This window comes from Diabrotica virgifera, chromosome 8 (genome assembly GCF_917563875.1).
Source record: "Diabrotica virgifera virgifera chromosome 8, PGI_DIABVI_V3a".
In the NCBI taxonomy this organism is placed as follows: Eukaryota; Metazoa; Arthropoda; class Insecta; order Coleoptera; family Chrysomelidae; genus Diabrotica; species Diabrotica virgifera.
Window position 1 is genome coordinate 66299353 of NC_065450.1, and position 25447 is coordinate 66324799.

General features: G+C 32.4%; 1 protein-coding gene across 1 annotated transcript in view; it reads left to right on the forward strand.

Annotated features, from left to right (window-relative positions):
- The window catches only part of LOC126890618 (protein KIAA0100), a 219107-nt gene that overhangs the window by 117725 nt on the left and 75935 nt on the right, over positions 1-25447 (forward strand). Inside the window, exons 15-18 of the mRNA XM_050659702.1 lie at positions 3392-3556; positions 21030-21230; positions 23745-23938; positions 24870-25109. Coding sequence (XP_050515659.1) covers positions 3392-3556; positions 21030-21230; positions 23745-23938; positions 24870-25109 — 800 coding nt within the window. The remainder of the gene's footprint in view (positions 1-3391; positions 3557-21029; positions 21231-23744; positions 23939-24869; positions 25110-25447) is intronic.

A 25447-nucleotide genomic window follows, 5' to 3' on the forward strand; every position in this document is an offset into this window, starting at 1 on the left:
TCAAATTGCAAAAATCAATATTTTTGGCCCGGACTAATTTTTTTTAGGTTTTTTGGACCATTCTGGACAAAAAAGGTCTCTTATAATTTTTCTCTAAAGTTGATTTTTTTCGAGTTATAAGCAATTTAAAATTTGAAAATGCGCGAAAATGGCCATTTTGAAGACTTAATAACTCGGTTAAAAATTATTATTATGAAAGTCAGAAAGTGACTAAATCAAAGTTTAAAGTCGCAAAGAAATCTGTGTCATTAATTTACTACTAAGCTGTTATTTTTAATTAATAACAATGAGCGGTTAGATCGTATTGACTCGGCTGTAAATGTGAGTGCGAGTAAGATGGCTGCTGGAATGGCTTCTCTCTCGCACTCAGCATTTACAGTCTCCGCACACGTGCATGGCCTTATTATTATTTCTTAAAAATAACAGCTTAGTAATAAAATAATGACAAAAATTTCTTCAGGATCTTGTAGGGGGGGCTTTAATCTTTGATCTAGTCATATATTGACTTTCATAATAATAACTTTTAACCGAGTTATTAAGCCTTGAAAATCGCCATTTTTCGTTTTTTTCAATTTTAAATTGCTTATAAGTCGAAAACGATCAACTTTAGAGAAAAATTATAGGAGACCTTTTTTGTCCAGAATAGTCCAAAAAATTAAAGAAAAAATTGTTGGGGCCAAAATACTGATTCTTGCAATTTGATTAAAAAAAAAATGTTAAAAAAAAATTGGCCCACTTTTCACGTAGGCGACTTCTTGAACCTTATTCTGGGATGTCTCACGAATGTGATTATGCAAAAAAATCTCATGGGAATATTTTTCCCCTCGAACCCGCCGATTTCGCCTTGTCTAGTATAACGATTTTGAACTTTGAGATTACATTTTCTCCAACCTAATTTTTGATTGGAATTTTGCTATTTTTGTCAATCTTCACGCGTAATACCGATAGTTTTTTATAATAATATATGTTATGAGTATTTTAAAGATATAAAAATTGGTGTGGAGAAAGAGGACATTTTAGTTGAAAATTAAAGATTTTGTTGGAAAAACCCGCATTTCCCGGGGAAAATTTTCGTCGAAGTAATTTGGGAAAAACACGTCTCTATGCAGAATTTAATTACGGTGAATTTTTATTTGAGTGTTTTTGGTGTAAAGTTAAAATCTTTGGAGTTATAGAGCAAAAATTGAAAAAAAAAACGATTTTCGTGCGCCATTTTGTTTATAAAAAAAGTAGCACACTATCTGCGGACTTTGCATACCTATATTATTAATATATTATACAATCATAAGATTCGATTCCAGCAATAAAATTGCTGGTAAATAACTTTTCCTCGTATTTTGCTAATTAGCCCAGAGTAAAAGCAGTTTCCACTTACTGACATATTTCTCAAATTGGGCTCTGTACCGCCATTCTTTACTATACAGGGTAGCGAGAAAGTATGGAAACACGTTAATTCCTCGGCAACCGCTATAACGATTTTTATAGATTTTGGTGGGCAAGGGTCTTTTAATTCGGCTGATATTATATTGGTAATTACATTGTTGCCAAATCGTTTTTCTGGAAATCTAATGAACTTTCTTATTTTAAATGGAACACCCTGCATATTTTTTATTTTTTTAAGTTCTTAAGAAATACTGATTATTTTTTATGTTATATTCCCTATACCTAAATGTAGTAGTTTCGGAGTTATTGCTACATTTATTAAAACAAATTATAAAAATTATTTTTTTCGGCCCGAGTAGACATTATTTTAGGTTCTTTAGATCATTATTAAAAAAAAGGTTTTTCGTAATTTTCTTATTAAGTTAATCGTTTCCGAGTTATAGACAATTTAAAACTGAAAAAAATCGAAAAATGTTGATTTTGTAGGTTCAAAAACACAAGTAACAAATATTATTTTTGAAACTACGAAGTGCCGAAATTCAAGTATAAACCTTATTGTATTAGATGCCGATAAGTGATTTGGCCTTACTTCATTTTAAAAGATTGTTTTTTAGTTGTTAATGCAGCTTGATTGCCCGTCCCCTCATATGCGCTTCATTAACAATTAAAAAAAAACAATGTTTTAGAATAAAACGTGGCAAAAATTCTATAGGGAGCTGATAGAAGAAAGTTTTAACTTGAATTTAGGTACTTCGTAATTTCAAAAAAAATTTTCTTGTGTTTTTGAACCTTGAAAATCGTCATTTTTCGATTTTTTTCAGTTTTAAATTGTTTATAACTCGGAAACAATTAACATTGCAAGAAAATTACAAAAGACCTTTCTTTGATTTTTCTCTTTTTACTATCTGATTCTTTACTTTAATTAATTTAATTAAGAGAAAAATCAAAGAAGCGGCTCTAATTATGCTAAATGAAACCAATTGTGTCGCAAATTCCTCGGTAGAATGCAGTAGGATGTGGTTACCCATACTGAAAGAGGAAGTCAATAGAAAGAAAATACCACGATTAGTAATTCAATAACATATCGAGTTAGTACATATTTTATATTTTAGTATTACTTATATATCTATGTATTATTAATATTATTTATAATTTAAACATATTAAAGTCAGAATTTGGTATTAGTTTTTTTGAGAGTAAATTAAATGTAAGATCAAATACTTACGATGTCGGGATAGTATCACGAGTTTTTTCCTGGTTTTCCCTCGTGATTTACTATGGAATCTCTAACGCGAGAATTTTACTGTCATTGTTGCATTTGGTTGTCTTTTTAAAGACAGATCACATGCTATGATCTTTTTGTGACGGATATTCTTGAGTTGGGGTTGATTTCATGTAATCGAATGAACTATCTTTCAGTAAAGTCGTCCCAGGAACGCAACTCATAAATATTGACAATATCATTTTAAAGTCTTCTACTTTAAAATGTATAATATATATCTGAATTGACAATATAAATGAGTCAGATTAAATAAATTATTAGAAGAATTTTTTACTTAGCAACAACATTTTTGTTTAATTTAGTAGTATTTTGTATTTTGACAACGACACCCGATTTGGGCGTCGAAACGTTAATAAAATTATTTTTTCAATTTAATTGTGGCTTATTTCCCATATAAATAGTTAATCATAAAAATGCCACAAAAATCTATAAAAATAATTTTAGCGGTTTTCGAGAAATTACCGTGTTTCCATACTTTCTCGCTACCCTGTATTACGGATATGTGTGCTATATATCCCGATAAAATATTTAAAATTTAAGCTGCAATCTTGGAACGCGTTTTCCATTTTGATAACGCGCTGATGTAGCCTCTTCAGAAAGTCTTTACAAGCTTGAAAATTGTTTTCTTTAAGTATTTTTTATTACTTGAGTTTAGTCATATGCTAAAACAGACTCAGAGATTTTAATTTTAAGGTAGAGAGACTGAATATTTGTTTTTTGTTTCAGCTATTCGAACGGTGGTTGTTCAATTGGGAGAGCCGTTCGAACCACATATCATAGAAAGAGGGATGCTTCCATTGAAATATTACCACGACTTCAATTGCGAAATTGAGTCATTTAGTTACGCCTTTGGTCCATGTTGGGAACCTGTTATCGCTCAGTGTAATTTAAGTAAGTCATTTTATTATTTTTTATAATATACATATACATACACTCACCGGCACCAAATTCCGCCACCCAAAATTTTTGATTAAATTTGACCGTTGATTGGAATATTAATATTAGTCTGGGCTGATTTTATCAGAGAATAGGCCATTTTTGGGAAAAGTTATTTACCAGCAATTTTATTGCTCGAATCGAAGCTTATGATTATATATATTAATAATATAGGTATGCAAAGTCCGCAGATAGTGTGCTACTTTTTTTATAAACAAAATGGCGCCCAAAAATCGTGTTTTTTTCAATTATTGCTCTATAACTCCGAAGATTTTAACTTTACAACAAAAACACTTAAATAAAAATTCACCGCAATTAAATTCTGCATAGAGATATGTTTCTTCCGATCTGCTCCGATGAAAATTTTCCTCGGAAAATCCGGGTATTCCCAACAAAATCTTTAATTTTCAAATAAAGTTTTGGATAAGTAATTATCTACCAATAATTAAATAATTTGGTGACTTAAAAGCCTTCCTGGTTTGGATTATAGTTCCAGAAGCTGGTGAAAATTGAACGAATATTTTAGCAACAATTCAATTGTTAATTAATAATTTACAGTCGCAATAATAACCAAAATAATTATGATACACTGATCAAACTTTGAAATCTTATAAAGATGAGATGCCTATTTAACATTTTGTCGACAAAATATAAATTTTTTATTTTTTTGCATAATCTTTAAATGTCAAAAAAAAATAGTTATAAACAAATTAACGTTTATCAGAAAGTTTTTATTATATTCTAATTTTAAAAAATAGTTAAAATGCGTATTTCAAATATCTTGAAAATGAATGAGTGTAAAACTTTTTTACACCCATTTGCAAAAAAAATTATGAAACAGCAAAGTAAACATACGATTACTGCGTTGTTTTTAATTTTTTTTAATTCTTTCAAAGCGTAAAAGTGAGTTTAAAGTAGAAGCAAAGAATACATATCTCCCAAGAACCGACACAAACGGATTATCTATGAACTAAATTTTTATGCGCATGTGCCAGATCGGCCATTTCTCAATTTGTATGAATAGCAAATAATTTTGGTGACATTTGTCTTGTACAGGATCGGCGTTTGTTGTCACAGTTGTTTGTTTGGCTTGGCTTGGCGTTAGTATTTTGTTTTTGTATCAGTTTGTAGCTCATAATATTTTGTATAGACTTATTTTCTATATATATTTTCTTATATAGCCTACAACTATTAATTGTTATTTTCCAAGATTTATACAATTTAATTCTTTTTGAGATATCTTGATTATGTGAATTAATTATTTTAAGCTTTTTCATGAACTATAAACTATCGTATAAAAAATTAATTTTGTATTTATTGGTATTTCACAAAGAATTTGAATCTAAAATATCATACAAATTCTCTAACCTTTCTTTGACCTCTACTGTACCAAATGCATCTGCAGGAAGAGCACTAAGTCATATTTTATATGTGTTCATTCCACAAGCCACGTGCTGTGTTTAAAAAGTTGAGAATCCAATACTCACAAAAGCTTCCATAAAGTACTTTTATCAGCAAACCTAAATTAAATTTAATAAACTATGTTTCATTAAATTGTTTCTGTAGTTTGTATAAAACAATAACTTAGGTCAAATATATAAAACAATTTATGACTGACTACTTGAAATTCAGGATTTTCACGAGTAACATTATATAATTTAGCTAATTCAAAAAGTTTGATCCAATATCACTTGAAATTGTTTAAACATTCAAGTTAATGCTTGATAATTGACAATACACTCTTCATAATAGGTTTACATTCTCTTGATTATACTTGCGTTCCAACAAAAAAAAAGCTAAAGGCTGCTTTCATATGGAATATAAGCTTCTGACCATAATGATCAAAACGTTTCCATATATACAGGGTGTCCCAGACTAATTTACCCACGCTATATCTCTTAAACGAATAGAGATTTTCGAATGGGACAAAAAGTGGTCTATTCTACTTGTAATACACTTTAATATGGCGTAGAAAAAAATCATCCCCTAAATATTCATCCCTTAGTTGCAACCCTTAACTTTAATTTTTTTAATAGCACCCTGCATATTTTTTTATAGTTTTGGATATGAACTTCTATCGTCTATTCAACACATTTTTTTGAAAATAAAATCGGTTCGTAAATAACCAAGAAAATATCAGTTAAGTTTTGTTAATTATGTGTCCCAGACTAATTTATCCAGGCTATATTTCTTAAAAGAATAGAGATTTTCGAATGGGACAAAAACTGATCTATTACATTTGTAATACACTTTAATATGGCGTAGAAAAAAAATATCCCCTAAATATCCATCCCTTAGTTACAACCCCTAACTTAATTTTTTTTAAATAGCACCCTGTAAGTTAGGGATGAATATTTAGGGGATGCATTTTTTCTACGCCATATGAAAGTGTATTACAAATGGAATATATCAGTTTTTGTCCCATTCGAAAATCTCTATTCTTTTAAGAAATATAGCCTGGATAAATTAGTCTGGGACACATAATTAACAAAACTTAACTGATATTTTCTTGGTTATTTACGAACCGATTTTATTTTCAAAAAATGTGTTGAATAGACGATAGAAGTCCATATCCAAAACTATAAAAAATATACAGGGTGCTATTAAAAAAATTAAAGTTAGGGGTTGTAACTAAGGGATGAATATTTAGGGGATAATTTTTTTCTACGCCATATTAAAGTGTATTACAAGTAGAATAGACCACTTTTTGTCCCATTCGAAAATCTCTATTCGTTTAAGAGATATAGCGTGGGTAAATTAGTCTGGGGCACCCTGTATATTAATTAATATATTAATTAAAAAAATCACTTTTTCTCTTTTCTCTATTGCTTATTAGTTTTTATTGTATATTATATATATTTTTTTTTCAGTTATTACATCTTTATATTTATAGAAATAAAATAGTACAATACTTATTCGTTTTTTATTTATTTACCCCGATATTCGACTTTAAAGAATGTACTGGCTGGTTTTGGCTGGAATGTACGGAATGTTTTGGCTGGTTTCCAAGACAATAAAAATTGAAAATATTGACATTCGATTTTAACATACAGTTTCTTGTTGTTGATCACGAATATTTGTCATCCAAAAAGAATTGGATTCCGTGACGGTTACAACGGCTGTTATTTTTCGAATATTTTACGAAATAACGAATATAATAAATTAGGAAATACCTCGACAAACAAGTAATTGGTCCTAGGTTTTCATCCAAAGTAATCAAAAGTAGAACTGGAAGTCGATATTGGAACTCTTCGTGTAACTTTGCGTCGATTGATCTACGATTTTAAAAAAAATACCAAGTTTCTTGTAAAAGGTATATATTAAAATACCCTAAATAAGGGTCACAATACAAAACGTTTTCGGATTAAGGAATCCATCATCAGTGTTTAAAAACCAAAATTTGCATGCCTGAGCCACCAAAATGTATCGGGTAAAAACCCTTTAAATGTAAATAATAAGGATGTTTTACATATTTATATAAAATTCATTGGATGGTATAGATAAACCTGGATGTTACCCAGGGCAACACAGGACTCTCTCCACGTGGTTGGAAATTTTTTTTGGAGAAAACCTCACATATTGGATTTCAATGGCCAACTTATATAAATATGTAAAACATCCTTATTATTTACATTTAAAGGGTTTTTACCCGATACATTTTGGTGGCTCAGGCATGCAAATTTTGGTTTTTAAACACTGATGATGGATTCCTTAATCCGAAAACGTTTTGTATTGTGACCCTTATTTAGGGTATTTTAATATATACCTTTTACAAGAAACTTGGTATTTTTGTGATTTATGGTATACAGCCAGCTACAGGAAGTTTATTTTCCTCCTGGATTACGATTTTACTAATTTTGTCATCTTGTTTTACATTCATATCATATTTTGAGTGACTTTAAAGCAGTACCTACGGTTGTAACTCTAAAACCGAAGTCCGATGTCAAATTTCTCATCTTTAATACCATTCATGGGTTATAAGCTTTCATTCGACACCTCATTTGTCATTCTATCTGTATTAGTAACTGAGGAGTTGTATTCGCGGTCGGACGGACAGACAGTCATGAAACCAGAAGTATAATATATTTGTTCTCGTCTTGCGAATGCGCGTCGAATAATATATCACTTGTGCTATTGCGGTGACTTTAAAAGAGTACTTCCGATCGCATTTCTAAAACCGGAAGTCCTAGGTCAAATTTCCCACCTTTAGTACCATCCATGTATTATGAGCTTTCATTCGACACCTCATTTGTGATTCTACCTGGTATAGTGACGGAGGAGTTACATTTCCGGTCGGACGGACAGACAGTCTAGGTCAAATGTCTCACCTTGAGTACCATCCATGGATTATAAGCTTTCATTTGACACCTCATTTGTCATTCTACCTGGTATAGTGACTGAAGGAGTTATATTCGCGGTCGGACGGACAGACAGCCTATTAGCTCACACCAAGTCGTTCAAATTCTCACCAACTTGTTCACACTTTTTCAAAATTGGTGAAAACAACAAATTATATTTTGTATCGTTGTATCAATATAAGCCAAAAAGAATAATTAGTGAATGTCACGCCACTATAATATATTTTATTATTGGTCTTTCAATGCTAAAATCAGGATAAAAAAGGTATTTTATCCATGGTTTTAATCAATATAATTCTCACCATTACTTTGTGTTGTATTTGCAACCTTTTGTAAATAAAAAATAATTCCACCATATTAAGAATGTCAACAAAAGCCGGCCCTGCATGCAACCTTTCTCTCAGTGCAACTAAAATTTTATTGATACACGCCAGAAATGTGCGAGACTTTTCTCAGTGTACTCGCGTGTACACTTGCCAACTCGATACTAAAATTAAGTACATGCTAACAACAAAAGAATCGCCGTCCGTGTCGGTTCTTGTGAGAGATATGTATTCTTTGGTAGAAGCTAATTCATCATCAATGGTGCTACAGCCCTATGAAAGAGCCTCGACCTTCTTAAGTCTATTACGCCAGTCAATCCTATCCATTGCCAACCGTTGCCAGTTTGCTGCGCCTATTTTTCTCCCATCCTCATCTACACCATCTTTCCATCTAAGTTTTGGCCTACCCCTATTTCTACTTCCCACAGGTTGTGACATAAGGATTCTTCTAGGAGGGTTGTTATGCTGTGATCTTGCTAGATGTCCTAAGCTAATTGTGTACTTACAAAAAAAATATCGATTATCAGTTTAATGGTTATATTTTAATTAAAGATTATAAATATATTTTTTTGTAATTTACACGCGCGAAAGTAGACTAATACAGTACCGTAGCTATGTATTATGTGTTATACCCGTCCACAACAAAAAAATTATTTTTAATCTTTGATTAAAATAGAACCATTGAACTAATATTTGATATTCTTTGTGAGTAATTAGATTGTACCACAGACTCACTTTTAAGCTTTGAAACAATTAAAACAAATTATAAACAACGAAGCAATCGTATATTTACTTTGCTGTTTCATAACTTTTTTGCAAATGGTTGGAAAAATTTTTTAAAGCATTAATTTCCAAGATCTTTGAAATACGCATTTTAAGTATTTTTTAAAATTAGAATATAATAAACAATTTCTGAGAAATGTTAATATGTTTATAACTATTTTTTTTAAACATTTAAAGATTATGCAAAAAAATAAAAAAATTATATTTTGTGACAAAATATTAAATAGGCATCACATCTTTATAATCTTTCTAAGTTTGATCAATGTCTCATGATTATTTTGGTTTTTGTTCCGACTGTAAATTGTTAATTAACAATTAAATTGTTGCTAAAATATTCGTTTAATTTTCACCGGCTTCTGCAGTTATAATCTATACCAAGAAAGCTTTTATTTCACCAAGTTATTTAATTATTGATAAATAATTACTTGCCCAGAAAATTTATTTGAAAATCCGAGATTTTGTTGGGAAAACCTACATTTTCCGAGGAAAATTTTCATCGGAGCAAATCGGGAAAAACATGCCTATATGTAGAATTAAATTGGGGTGAATTTTTATTTAAGTGTTTTTGGTGTAAAGTTAAAATCTTCAAAGTTATAGACCAATAATTGAAAAAAAAAACGATTTGGAGGCGCCATTTTGTTAATAAAAAAAGTAGCACACTATCTGCGGACTTTGCATACCTATATTATTAATATACAGAACCATAATATTCGATTCCAGCAATAAAATTGCTGGTAAATAGCCTTTCTTTGTACTTTACTAATTAGACCAGCGTATTATAACTATTTTTTTTCAAAATTTAATAATTACGCAAAAAAACGAAAAATTTATATTTTGTCGATAAAATATTAAATAAGCATCTCATCTTTATAATCTTTATAAGTTTGATCAATGGTAGGGGGGCAAAGTATGCTAAATGTGCAGTCACTCGAGCGTTGTGGGGACCTATTGGGCTGTGAAGAGTAGGTCCTAAAACCAAAAAAAGTTAAGTAAAGTTTTCCATTTTAGTGGGCGCTTGCCATTTTTTAATTTAATTTTCCATTTCCAACAATCGTTTTTTCCGATTATAACGCCACCTATCCATAATTCGAAAAAATGTTTCGAATAAAAGTTACTTATTTTTACGTAAGGAAAACAAATATGCAATAAAAAATGGGGGCTCCTATTTAAGATTTTAAAGTAACCCCCCACCCCACCTCCGTGGGGGGTCGCGTTTGGTGCCACTCGATAGATTTTTCAAAAATATTGAATAAGTGTACTGTACAGTTTTTCGATCTGATGTTTATTTCGCGAAATGTCGCGGGATTCGTATTTAAAATATTAAATTTACCCCCCTCCCCTCTCCGTGGGAAGTCGTGTTTGGTATCACTCGATAGATTATTAAAAAATATTGAGCCCATGTTTTTTAGTTTTTAGGTCTGTCATTCATTTCGCGAAATATTCGCTTTTTTCTTGTGAAACTTTGGGACTCACCCATTTCCTTACGCCCGGCTCAAATCGTCAGATTATTGAAATATACACTCTTTTGCATGTACTTACCTTATCTTAATCTGACAATTTCGAGTTTTTTTAAGGATAGATTTTTTTTTTCGGGCCTCCCTTAACGAACTCCCCTGTGTTAAGAACCAATATGTGGTAGAAGTACATCTGCAGGGTACCAGGTTTCTCCCCATATGATAATCTGACGCGCTCGAGTAACTGCAAAAATCCCCGCTTGGAATCCCCTACCACAATGTATCATGATTATTTTGGTTATTATTGCGATCGTAAATTGTTAATTAACAATTGAATTGTTGCTAAAATATTCGTTTAATTTTCACCGGCTTCTGGAATTACAATCTATACCAAGAAGGCTTTGATGTCACTAAGTTATTTAATTATTGATCAATAATTACTTACCTAAAACTTTATTTGAAAATTAGAGTTTTTGTTGGGAAAACCCGCATTTTCCGAGGAAAATTTTCGTCGGAGCCAATCGTAAAAAACAAATCTCTATGCAGAATTTAATTGAGGTGAATTTTTATTTGGGTGTTTTTGTTGTAATGGTAAAATCTTCGGAGTTATAGAGCAATAATTGAAAAAAATACGATTTGTCGGCGCCATTTTATTTATAAAAAAAGTAGCACACTATCTGTGGATTTTGCATACCTATATTATTAATATATAGGATCTTATAATTCGATTCCAGCAATAAAATTGCTGGTAAATAACTTTTCCATGAATTTGGCTAATTAGCCCAGAGTATATGGGTTATACTTGTTATACATCAATCCCCCAATACATCAATCAACGGTTTGACAATATATAACTTTATTATTTGTACTCCGATTTTCAAGATTCCTGCATCAGTTTGTAGGTATGTACATGTATTGATGTCGTATATTATTATTCCGGTAACAAAAATTTTTTGCTTACGTGGCATATACGGGGTTGAATGGAAGCGTTGTTTTTTCTCCTAACTTTAAAAAATTCTGTGGAAAAATTGGAGGGCTGATTTTATTTCATACTTCTTTTGTATTATCCTGGGGGTATCACTAAGGTTTTGTTTTTTGAATTATACAAATATATCTTTTCTTGTAAGAGCTGTAAATAAAAACACTGCTTTGAAGGTTTATTTAATTAAAAATATCAAACGCACTAAAATTAACAAAACAAAACAAAATTAACAACAAAACAAAACAATTCAATAGCGGGTATGTCCACTTCTTGCAGCAACGACTGCTTGCAATCTGTTTAGCATCGAATAACGATGTGTTATCCTTGCCTGGAGAATAGCCCGATATTCCTCTACCAGGGCCATAACTGTACCAAATTTTATGGAGGCTTTGGATGACGGCGAATAGCTTTTTTAATTAATCCCATAAATGCTCAATAGGATTGAGATCTAATCTTATCAATCCAACTTCTATTTTATGAGTCAATCAGTGTTTTTATTTACAAAAAATGGTACAGCTCTTACAAGAAAAAAGATATTAGGATAATTCAAAAAACAAAATTTTAGTGATGCCTCCGGGATAATATGACAGGACTATGAAACAAAATCAGCTATTCCATTTTTCCATAGAATTATTTAAAGTTAGGAGAAAATACAACGCTTCCATTCACCCCTATATAATGCCATGCAAGCAAAATTTTTTTGTTACCGGAATAATACCAAACGATATCAATACATGTACCTACAAACTAGTGCAAGAATCTTGAAAATCGGACCACAAATAATAAAGTTATAAATTGTCAAATTTAATCAAAAATTTTGGGTGGCTGAATTTTGAGACATGAATATAATATTTATAAATTAAAAACACATTTTCAAAAATATTTTATACCATTTTATTTCATTATATTGCAAAGGAAAATAATTCGTCAACCTCTCGTCTTTGAATCGATAATCAACAGAGTATTATGACGTCATTTCACTATCCCTGCTGATTCAAAGGCTCTGGATGAAGACCAAATCGAAAACGTTACGCCAACGAATGTCGCCTGATTATGTCCTATTGAATTGGTTAGCGTATAAAGGTACAATCTACTTTGACTGCAACGAACGAAAACGATTGAATAATATCGTTTTCTGTCCTTTGTGCTATACGAAATGTGCAAATGTTTACATCTTTCAGCAAATGCTATCGTGTTAATGAATATCAACATCAATGAATATCAAACACAATCTTGGAATATAATTTTAAATTTGTTTTATTTAGAACTATTAAGGCTTTTTGTATTGCGTTTATATTAAATTTGGACAGTGCTCCTTATATTAACTCATTATTATTATTAATTTCAGTATACAGTGAGGAGCGCGCTAATAACCGGCAAAATAACGGAAAAGATGGAAAACATAATACATTGTGAAGTAAAAAGAAATGAAACTAGTAGAGGTGAGAAATTATCGGTATAATCGTATAAAACATGACCACTTATACAATATTACTTATTACAATAGTTTCCTACCTTTAGACGTTAGTTTTTTGAAGTCATACTTCTTTAGGCATGAGGGTAAATTTTTACATTCCCTGGCGCATGCGCACACCGACAGTATGGTATTAGTATTAACTATCATAATTAACTCATCGCTACATCTTTACAGTCGCTAAAAGAATGTATTATTAGTGTTTTTAGTAAATATATTTATTATAATTTTTGTGTCTTTGGATTTGTCTTTCTCGGGAATAAGATATTTTATAATAGTAAGTATATTTAAAGTATTTTTGTATACTTCACTTGGTCTATTAACTTTGCCAGTATGTATGAGAAATCTTGTAACCTGTCAAAGCAAAGGGAGTATAGCTCAGCGGTAGAGCGTGTGACCGGAGATCGAGAGGTCCCGGGTTCCAATCCCGGATGATTCATATATTTTTTTAATTTTTGGTTGTTTTAATAAAAATTTTTTGAAAGTGGTAGGTAAGAAAGTTAATTTAATATTTAAATAAAATACAACTAACCTGTTAAGTATATTATTTATTTCGTTGAAATAATATAATAGAAGTATAACTTCTTACGTGCGTACAAAGTACACACACATTTTTTTTTTTTTTGTCTCGACTGACACAAATAAACGTCAAAATATGACAAGGCAGTAGCTGAATATTTTTGGCCTGCAGGGAATGGGAAAACTGTGTCTGTTTAATCTTTAAATTAGTTTTTAAATAAAAATATTTTAAAAATTAAAGTAAAATTATTAACTCATTAATCATAATCTTTGTTTTTGATTTATTTATGGACAGCCTTGCTTCCAAACTCACTCATTCTATTCGTTCTAGCAGCTCCGTTAAAATGATTTAAAATTTAAAAATGTTAATATCATAAACGTCATACGAATGACTAAAGTCAACTAGCTCTTAGCTAACTTCTAAAGATGGGAAACTAATATAAGTGGTAATGTTTTATAGGTTAATACCGACAATTTCCCACCTCTACTATGTTCATCTCTGTTTATTTCACAACGCATTATGTTGTCCATCTTTTGCGTTATTTTGTCGGTTATTAGCGCGCTCATCACTGTATACCTAATTAATTTTGTGCACACTTTTAAATGAAAGGTAAATTGTAACGATGAATAGTTTGCATAGTTAAAAATTATGACTCCTTTTAAGGCGTTGTTTAATCGTCTATAAATATAAAACGTGAGTATGTATCGTTGTTACTCGGAAGAATATCTTTGTTGTTTCTTTTTTAAAGATCGACTGTCAAGGCTCTAAATACTGTTAAAGTTCATATAAAAAACAAACTGAATAACTTGTTTGGACTCTTAATTGAGGATATACCTTCTAGAAGTAAATATTATGCTTAATAAAGTATGCATATATACAGAGTGAGTTTTACATAATATGGAACGTTTTTAGTTATTAAGGGTCTTGTGATGCGGCCGATACTATGGTGGTATTTGCATTGTTGTCAGATCTTCCGTTTTCTGGAAATCTAATAAACTTTCTTATTTCAAATGGAACACCCTCCTGTATATTTTTTGCGTTTTCAAGTCCTTAGGAAATACTGATTTGATATAAATTTTTATAAAGTGATTTTTAGTGCGACGTTGTGGTCTATAATTCCAATATGGTACAGAATATTCAAAAAAGTTATTTAGAAAAAATGTTTGCCATTATATTTTCCAGGCTAGATGTGGATAATGTGTCGAAGATTAATAGCTCTGTAGTAAAACAAACATACAATTTTTTAAATAGGAGAGCCTGAATATTTTCTCATATCTATTCTTTCACAATCCCTGTTTTCACAAACCGGACATGATGTATTGGACATACAACATGATGGTAAAGCCCACAATAACGTATGCAGCATTGGTCTGGTGGCCAAAGGTGCAGCAGAGAAATGCTATAGAGAAGTTAGGCAAGATACAAAGACTTGTCTGTCTCAGCATAACAGGAGCAATGAGAGGCACACCAACTGCAGCAATGGAAGCCTTACTAGACCTTCCTCCCTTACACATCACAATGAAGGGCGAGCCAAGAATGGGGTTACATAGACTGCAGGGAAATCAAAGCAAAATTACAGTGGGCAAAGGACACTGCAGCATCAAAGATATATACGGGGATCCGATATGGGAGATGATAACAGACCATTCTATCCCCAAATATAAAATGGAAATACCTTTCCAGGTGGAAAGCCACTCCAGAGAGGTATGGGAAGATCCTGGCAGACATCTGAAGTATGAGAGCCGTACCTGGTATACAGATTGGTCAGAAGATGGTTCGGGATCAGGAGTATATAGTGAGGATAGGAACTATAACGATTCCATCCCATTAGGAGAATATATCTCTGTATTTCAGGCGGAGGTATATGCAATCCTGCACTGTGCATGGATAAACATATTGAGGACTTATACTAATAAGAGAATCAATATCAGAACCGGCACTGGGAGTGCCCAAAAGCACAATCAGACACCGATTAAGAGGCTGGATACGAAGACAGTACAAAGAATACTGGGAATAAATTCCACGCAAAAGCATGCGAAGATATTTATATCTCAGACAAGCGCAAAAAGAGCTGAAGAACTGTTCAAAATGAACAGGAATCAGCTCAAAATCACTACAGGTTTCTTAACTAGACACTTTCCAGTAAAAGGACACCTACACACGATAGGACTATATAACGGAGATCTCATCTGCAGACTATGCAATAGAAAGACCAAGACAGTCAGACATTTATTGTGGTTACTACTCAAATCATTTTCTAATTGCAGTCTATTTCTCTTTTTAGTTTTAATGTCTACCATTGAAGAAAATGTCAGTTCACGGTACCCCGTCAAAATAGCCCCGTCAAAAAAGCTCCGACAAAATAACCCCGACATAATATCCCGCACACAAAATAGCTCCGACAAAATAGCCTGCAGACAAAATAGCCGCGGAATAATAGCCCGCCGACAAAATAGCCCCGACAAAATAGCCCCGACAAAATAGCCTCGACAGAAAAGCTCCCTTCAGAATTCATCATGAAATAATTCCTTAAAAATACATTTTTTTCGGAAATGGTAATTATCCTCTATTCAGATGTTTATCTTGACTACATTAAATAAAAATGGTCTGTTCAGAGAACTCGAGTCCTGTGTTCCCTGCCTCTTGGAAGTTTGAACATTTAAGTTAAGCGAAAATCAATGTTTCTTTATGATATAAACATTTTTTTCTGTTTTCAGGCAACAGTAAAATGTATTTTAAATTAAATAAATTAAATACATTCTTCCTTTTTGTCAAATAATTTAAATTAAAAAAAAGTTTTTGGACACCTTGTATAAATAATTATGTAATTGTTTATAAGTGGCTGTTTTAGCCGGGGCTATTTTAGCCGGGGGTATTTTAGTCGGGGCTGTTTTGACCAGGGCTATTTTGTGTGCGATCTATTTTGTCGGGGCTATTTTGTTTGCGGGCTATTTTGTCGAAGCTATTTTGTGTTCGGGCTATTTTGACGGGGCTTTTTTGACGGGGCTGTTTTGACCGGGCTATTTTGACGGGTCACGTCAGTTCACACAAGTATGAAGTGGCGAATTGCACTAATAACACAGGCCAACGATGAAAAAACTTTTTTGATGCGATTACCTCTATCTTATGTATTTTAGTGTGCTGAGTCCGAAAAGCATATTAAAAATGCTGTATCACCCACCATTCTTTCACAATTTAACATTTAAAATTGCATAATTACCTTTGAAACCAAGATGACTACTAACGAAAAAGAAGCTTGTATAGCATTAAAAAAAGTGATTGTGAGATTAAAAAAAGTTGTAACCAAGTTTTTAGGTAATGTGAAAGACCCTAACTACGACCTTATATTAGCTAATTTATTAGATAATTTTTTTAAGATATTAGATAAGATTTAAGATTTGGGATGTCAAATGAGCCTCAAAATCCACCTTTTGCATAACCATCTTGACTTTTTCCCTGAAAATCTGGGTGATGTCAGTGAAAAATAAGGCAAACGATTCCACTAGGATATCAAGGTGATGGAGAAACGATACCAGGGACGTTGGAACACCAATGTGATGGGTGATTACTGTTGGTCACTTCATCAGGAACAACAGAGTGCCTCGCATAGGAGAAGAAGCTACTTCAGAAGTTTTACATAAAAATGAAAAAGAAAGTACAAAAGCATTGTCACCTGAAATGATTGCACAGACCTATAATATTACAAAATAACAATTAGATAAAAGGTTTTATTCTAATAATGTACCATTTTAATGTATTTCGGTATTTTGTCTTTTTCAAATTATTATAATGTATAATAAACCAGTGTCATATTTTGGGAAAACTATGGGTTATACGTAAAATCTAATTTCAGATTCTTTTTTAGCGCAAAAAATACATAGGATTCACATAAATGTGTAGGAAAAGTTTTATAAATTTTTTTTTGTTGGCCTGTGTAATTTAAGAGATTCCCTAGCCAACTCTAGATATTGGTGTTTTATTTTTATCCAAAATACGTCGACACGAATAAAATTCCATTTTAAGCATGTCATCAGCAGCTAAATCTAGAAGACATTCTTTCATTTTTTTGTTAACATCAGTCAGATAAATTGATGTGTCCAACAAAGGATTTAGAATCCATCTACGCCTATTGTGAGCTTCAGAGTGCAACTCTGGAAAATATGTCAAAAGTTGCTCTTGTCAATTATGCAAGCTCTGTATAATGCAAGGAATGTGAGCCGATACTGCAAAACTTTGGTCTGTTTGCATTATCTTCATCAATCTTCTGAACACATCGAAAAGACTCAAACATTTTGTTTTGCAGAGAGATTGACCACAAACGAAGTTTTGCGTGAAATGCTTTTACTTTATCTTTTTTTTTATGGCATAGACTTGGGTGTCATTTAGCCAGTCACAACTTTTTTGTTCTCTGTTCATACATAAGGAAGGCAATGAGGTCCTTAGAGTTCCATAGCAAACTCTTCTACAGCTCTCTACTCAGAGTACTTTATCTTTAGCTGCTGAAATATTCTCTTCTCTTCCTTGAAGGTTCTTGTTCAAATTGTTAAGGTGGCTAAAAAGATCTGCCAAAATGCTAATTTCAAGAGCAAATAGGGCCACAAAACAATTATTCAGCTCTCAGTTCCAGAGCTCTTGTCAACACCTTTCTTTTGGATAGCCAACTGACCTCTATGTGATAAAGGAGATTTTGATGAAGCGAGTCCATATCTTCACAAACGATTCTGAATAGCCGGGTTTGCAAAGCTTTACCTTTGATAGAATTTACAATTTTTATTACCTCCTTGAGCACGTTATTTATATCAGAAGGTACTACATTAGAGCCTGTCGGTGAAGAAAACAGTGTGTCCAGGATATGTTTGGCATTATCGATTTTATTTTGCAATGAGTCCGCTATTTGTGCCATTCATAGCTTTAACGTCATCGCTACAAATAGCGATATATTTTTCCCAATCAATATTGTAGCTGCAAGTACTTTCTAAACAAGTAATTGGACTTCGTAAGTCCTAGGTTTTCACCCAAAGTAATCGAAAGTAGAACTGGAAGACGATATTTGAATTTTACGTGTAACTTTGCGTGGATTGATATACGAATTTACTAATGTTGAATCATTCTTACTAAACTTTGACATTTGTCACCTCATTTGTGATTCTACCCGGTATAATGGCAGAGGAGTTACATTGGCGGTCCTACGGACCGACGGAAAGATTGCCCAGGTCAAATATCTCACCTTAGTACCATCCTTGGATTATCAGCTTTTATTTGACACCTCATTTGTCATTCTACCTGGTATAATGACGGAGAAGTTATATTCGCGGTCGTACGGACCGACGGAAAGACAGCCTAGGTCAAATATCTCACCTTTAGTACCATCCTTGGATTATAAGCTTTCATTTGACACCTCATTTATCATTCAAGCTGGTATAACGATGGAGGAATTATATTCGCGGTCGGAGGGACCGACGTACAGACCGCCTAAGTTAAATATCTCACCTTTAGTACCATCCTTGGATTATCAGCTTTCATTTGACACCTCATTTGTCATTCTACCTGGTATAATGACGGAGGAGTTATATTCGCGGTCGGAGGGACCGACGCACAGACCGCCTAGGTCAAATATCTCACATTTAGTACAATCCTAGGATTATCAGCTTTCATTTGACACCTCATTTGTCATTCTACCTGGTATAATGACGGAGAAGTTATATTCGCGGTCGTACGGACCGACGCACAGACCGCCTAGGTCAAATATCTCACCTTTAGTACTATCCTTGGATTATAAGCTTTCATTTGACACCTCATTTGTCATTCTACCTGGTATAATGATGGAGGAGTTATATTCGCGGTCGTACAGACCGACGGACAGACCGCCAAGGTCAAATATCTCACCTTTAGTACCATCCTTGGATTATCAGCTTTCATTTGACACCTCATTTGTCATTCTAGCTGCTATATTGCCGGAGGAGTTGTGGTTACGGACAGACGGACGTGGATAATACAAAGATTTCACATTTTTTCAAAATGGGTGAAAACAAAACATATCGTACAAACACTGGCCAGTAGTGTTTGCAGGAAGTGCTTTGCAAAATAAGATTTCTTCCATGATATTGTCATCTGCTTCAAAGTGCACAAATACTGCAAACTGTGCACAGTCGGAAACACCTGTAGATTCGTCAAACTGAAAAGCAAAATGTTGGCTGTTCTTTAATTTTTGGCCCGCGTGAATAAAAGATAAATGTACCAAAATAGGAAATAGCTATTTGTATAACAAGGGAGGAAAGTGTAACTTTTCCTCCCGAGAATGAAGTTTACTGCCCGACGCGTAGCGGAGGGCAGTAATCATTCAAGGGAGGAAAAGGCACTTTACTCCCATGTTATACATATGGTTTTTCCACCTTCCTCAAATAACAAGTAATTTTTTCATTTTTACTTAATTTATTTATGTAACTAACCAACAAAATTTATTAGAACTAAAACAACAAGTAGGTACAATGTAACTGTCAACTGTCAAATATAAGTCAAATTATTAATGTAAACATTGTTAAATCAAAATAACAATTTACTGTTTTTTACCATTCTGCAAAATAGAGGGTGTTTTATAAATAAACGTTAAAATGTATAGATACTTCGTAATAGAAAATAGATATTATACAGGGCGTCAATAAGTTATATTTCATGAATGAAATACTATGACGTCACTTTTACTTTTCCTCCCTAGGGAGGAAAAATATTTTCCTCCCTAGGGAGGAAAAGTACAACTTTGCTCCCTACAATCAGGTCCGGAAAAGTATACTTTCGGTAGAGGTAGGTGGAAAAAATTATTACCTAACGTATGTAGTTTTTAATTAAATTTTATTTCTTGGGCTTTCTATGACACCGGGGGTCTCCAGAATATTTCAACCTGTAAAGGGGTCGCAAAATAAAAAAGATTGAAAAATACTGGTGTATTAGCTGGCTGATGGTGATGGTATAAAGAAAGAATAAATAATTAAGTATTCATTTTAAATAACAGGGTAAACAGTATGTTCGGATTTTCAGATTAATTTTAACATCGAGAAATCATCGAGAAATATTCGCATACAGGGTGAACTACAAAAAAAATTACAATTTTCTCATATTTTTTAAATGTACAACCCTATACCTATGTTATTTTTACAAAATATTACATTTATGATACTCTTTCATTTTTATGAAGCATTTTCTATATCTTCTTCTTCTTTTTCATATTAGTGCCCTACGGGGCGTCGGATGTCGGGTTTCGACTTTTATCCATTTCTTCCAAGCGCTTCTATTGGTGGCTAGGTTCTTCATATCCCTCATATTCATGTGTCTCCTTTCACCTATATCTCCTGGATCTGGTCGATCCATGTCTTCCTCGACCTTCGCTTTTTTCTTTTGTTTCACATTGTGTCATTTCCTATATCTAAACTTATCATATTCCGAGATGTTTTTACTTTTTTCAAATTTTGGGAATATATTTTTTTGATATAATTTTATTCTTCATAGCTTTTCTCAATAATGATATTTTTGTTCATAGATTTCAACCAAATATCTGCACCATCAAGAGATCCTTCACCACCTTTGTCATTTTGGGATAAAATGAGACTTTTACTGCACGGTCGGCTCACTATGGTAGTTCAACAATTAACAGTCCTACTACATGGTTCCTTGGATCCTTACAATACTACTGAAGAAATGGCGCTGACTTGGGAGAAAGTCGTGATGGATTGGACTAACGGTAAAAGAAAGTTTTTAAATATTTTACTAATATATTTATCATTATTTTCCTAATTAAATAATATAATTGAAAAGAAAAGTACTTTTTCTACAACCGTGTTAAAAATGCAATTTTTAGCACTCCATACGAGCGTTAAAAATGCTACTTTAAGGCACTAGTGCTTTAAAAATTTTTTAAGGCACTGCAGTTCGTATTGACCGTATAGCAATTTTGATGTAATGTCAAGAAAATATAAAAATGGAATGTCAGTCAAGTTCAAGTAAAAGTTTTTGTAGATATTGTCCTGTAATTACGTTTGTAGAAAAAATATTGTATGATATGCGTGTTAAAAAGTACATTTTTAAAGCACTCATGTGAATTGAGAACTTTCACATGCGTGCCTTAAACGTGTACTTTTAACACTTATATAATAAATAACTATTAAAAGTGTGTAAGTCATTTAATAGCTAGCTGGGTGATTTCGGCTTATAAAGCCATATTCAGAGCTATATTCAAAAACTCTAAAGTACCACTACTAAATAGGGATCGCTTTGATTGTTCAGAAAGGGAAATAAATTCGTTCCTAAAATTTAAAAAGTTTTGAAAGTTTTCATAAAAACATCACATTAAGAAACTTCACAAAAAACACATTAAAAGTTTTATTTATGATAAGACTACACCTGGAAAACAGCATGTTTGCGGGTGGGTTGTGTTCAGTGGCGTAACAAACCCCGTCGCCCCCCCCCCGCAGAATTGGAAATGGGGCCCATTTAAAAAGTTACTAAATGCGACATGTGTAACAAATACCTATATGTGTTACAACCCAGTCAATGAACGTAAAATATGGCGATACCGTGTAATTTTCAGTGTCACCACCGAAGTGGTCACCTCAAGACTTTTCGAGTTATTTATGAGTAAAAATGTTTATTGTTCAACAATAAAACCACGTTTTTAGTCGCAAATAGTTCAAAGAGTAAGTATTTGATCGAAAAGAATATTGTTAGCAAAAATGTAGCTTATAAAAAAATGAAATAAAAATTAAGTCTATCAATTCAGTAAAAGAAAAGTTGTAGCCTATGAAATGTTTTTCTCATTCGTCAAATTCCAAATCGAATATTTCAACGTGAAATAACCAAAAAATTAAATACTTTTCGGGGAAAACTCATAAGAACTTTTTTAAACTGTTTAAAAAAGCTTTATTTTTATTTTTTACAAAAGTTTCTAGCATCAAAACTAAGCCAGTTACGTTCAAAATACAGTTGGTCCCATTTTTGGGTAAAAAAATTGTGAAAATCTCCCCCTATTTAGCACACCAAATGAAACTAATCATTATCGTTTTAAAAATTACTTAACCTTTTTATATGACCTGTAAGTTTCACCGGTTCAAAGTGCTTATTTTTGAAAGTGTTCTAGTTGAAAGGGCTTGAACGAGTCACTAATCACGAGTACATGCAAATTTTAAACAGCCATATCTTAACCAATTTTTGTCTTACAGAAAAACAAAATAAAGCCAAAATATTTATAAAAGCAAAACCTACATTTCTTTACTCTTTGAGATTTTTCGTATCACTAATAATTTTTAGGTTATTTTGAAAAAAAGGCATTTTTCCAAAATAAAAAAACTTTTTTTACTATGAAACCACATTTTTTCAAAAATAAGAACTTTGAACCGGCAAACTTACAGTTCATATAAACAATAAATATTTAAAGTAAATGGTAAAGCTAACGATAAATTTTATTTGGGATGCGAAATAGGGGGAGATTTTCACGATTTTTTTTACCAAAAAAAAGGCCAACTTTATTTTGATAGTAACTCGTATAGTTTTGGTGCTAGAAACTGTTATAAAAAATAAAAATAAAGCTTTTTTGAACCATTTAAAAAAAGTTTTAATGAGTTTTTTCCGAAAAGTGCTTCATTTTTTGGTTATTTCAGGTTGAAATATTCGGTTTGGAATTGGACGAATAAGAATAATTTTTCATGAGCTTCAACTGTGCTTTTACTGTGTCGATGACGATAGACTTCATGATTAAGTGCACCATTTTTTTTATCTTATAAGCTACATTTTTCACAAATATTTTTTCGATATCTAATATTTAATTCAATAAAATACTTATTTTTGAGTTATTTGCGAAAATCCTGTCTGAGAACGTGGTTATTTTGTTGAAAAATAAACATTTTCACTCGCAAATGACTTGAAAAGTATTAACATAGATAAAGAAACTCTATAGAACAAAAGTTGCTTATAATTAGTCAATTTATACATTTCCTGACTTATTGTAAACGTATGTTTTTCACCCCAAGAAGGGGTGTCACTCCCCGGTTGTGTTGTGTGACCTTTTTATATGCTTTGCTGCCTTCCAGATTGTGTGGTCATCTATTGATAAAATACTACATGGTGTTCAAATGTAAAATTGCATGCATCGTGTAGGGCTGATCGTAACTGTCTTGTTAATCGGTTGTATTTGTTGTAATTCAATTAAATAATACAGTATACTATTTTACTAGTTTAACATTGTATAATCTGTATGTTTTAGCTAAATTTGTTTACAAAGGAGACCTCAACGTGTACGTTAGAACAGCTTCAAAATATGATGATGTCCAACTTTTGAAGTTGCCCAATTTAAAGTTAATTTTAGGCATCGAATGGGTGTGCCTTGGAAATCCAAATGATCATCACAGCGTCGTGCAGTGTGCACCTGATAAAGTTCCAGAATATTCCAGTAATCAAGTAAGTCTTTGTTTAATACAAAAATGTTCATTTTTAAAAATTACGTGCATTCCTTATTGTTTGACTTTTCCTTTACATTAAGAGTAGGAACAACAACGTTACTCGCCTGATGTATACATATACATGCTTTATGCGCGAAGATATGTTCTAAGGGAACATGGAGAAGACCTGATGGGAATACAGTAAGTCAAATCGACCATGTAGTGGTCGTTGCAAAACATTTCAGCGACGTAATAGACGTATGTGCAAGACGCGAGCAAACAGACTAGGAGCTCTACCTAGGTTAAAGATAAGGGCTAGAATCTCCAATCCAAAGAAAGGCGGAGGTGCAAGTTAAAGAGGAAAGGTTTAACGTAGAAGCATTTTTTACGTGTATTGGCAGTCAAAAATCCATTATTTAGATAAGACTGATATTGAAACAATACAGAGCATCTATGTCTTCACTATGGATAAAACGTGGGTGTATCACCATGATCCTGAATCAAAACAAAAGGCTGAAGACTGGTGTGAACCTGTGGTGTGGTGTGGTTCGTCGGCTCTGAAGCAAGTTTTTGTCCAGAAATCGACCAAAAAGGTTTTAGCGCCAGTTTTTTTCTATGCGAAAGGAATTTTGTTTGTGGATTACTTGCAAACTGGTTAAAAACAATACATTATGAATATTGTTATAACCTTTTACACCAGCTGAAGGAAAATATTCGTGAAAAGAAGAAAAAATCATGTTTCATCACGGCAATTAATCGTGTCATATGAGCATTTTGACAGTGGCTCAAATCCATTAAAGTTTAAATTGTTGAAGCATCCACCGTATTCACCAGATTTGGCCCCTAGCGACTTCCATTTGTTTCAATGCATAAAAAATGATTAGGTTTAAACCAATAACTTTATTAAATTAATAAGTCTTTTCAACTTGTTTTATTGAATTATTTTGTAGGTTCACGACTCTTTTCGAGCATTTCGCTCTCAGAATGTAAATCTGAGTATCGTACTAGAAACCCGTCCTGTACCAAACGAACCCAACAGTTGTCCGATTTTGCTGTTATATGGAAGCACTTTAAGATGGATCGAAAGTTTAAAATTGATCTTATCTGGAGTAACTAGACCGACTAAAAGAGGCAGGATTTTCAACAATTTGCGTCCTCGGAAGATACAATTAAGTAGACATTATAAAAGGGTTAGTATAATCAGTTTTATTATATTCTGATCGCCTAATCTTTACTTATTTTGATAGCTCTGGCATCCTTAAACTTGCGCACAATTTGTTAATGTAAAGCTACTAAGCTATCAGATATTGTTAAAACCAGTTGTCACCTTTGTTGCTAAATCTGATACATGAATAAAGATAAATTATGTAGTATTCCCTTCGAATTTTAGAAAGACACTTAGAAGAATCGAAGGAAAGGTATCTCGTGAGAATTAGGAGTAATGTGGAACTTCAAGAACATTGGAGAGGAGAACATTGGTGGTTTTATGAAGAAAACAAGACTAGCGTAGGAAAGAATGGTTAGGAAG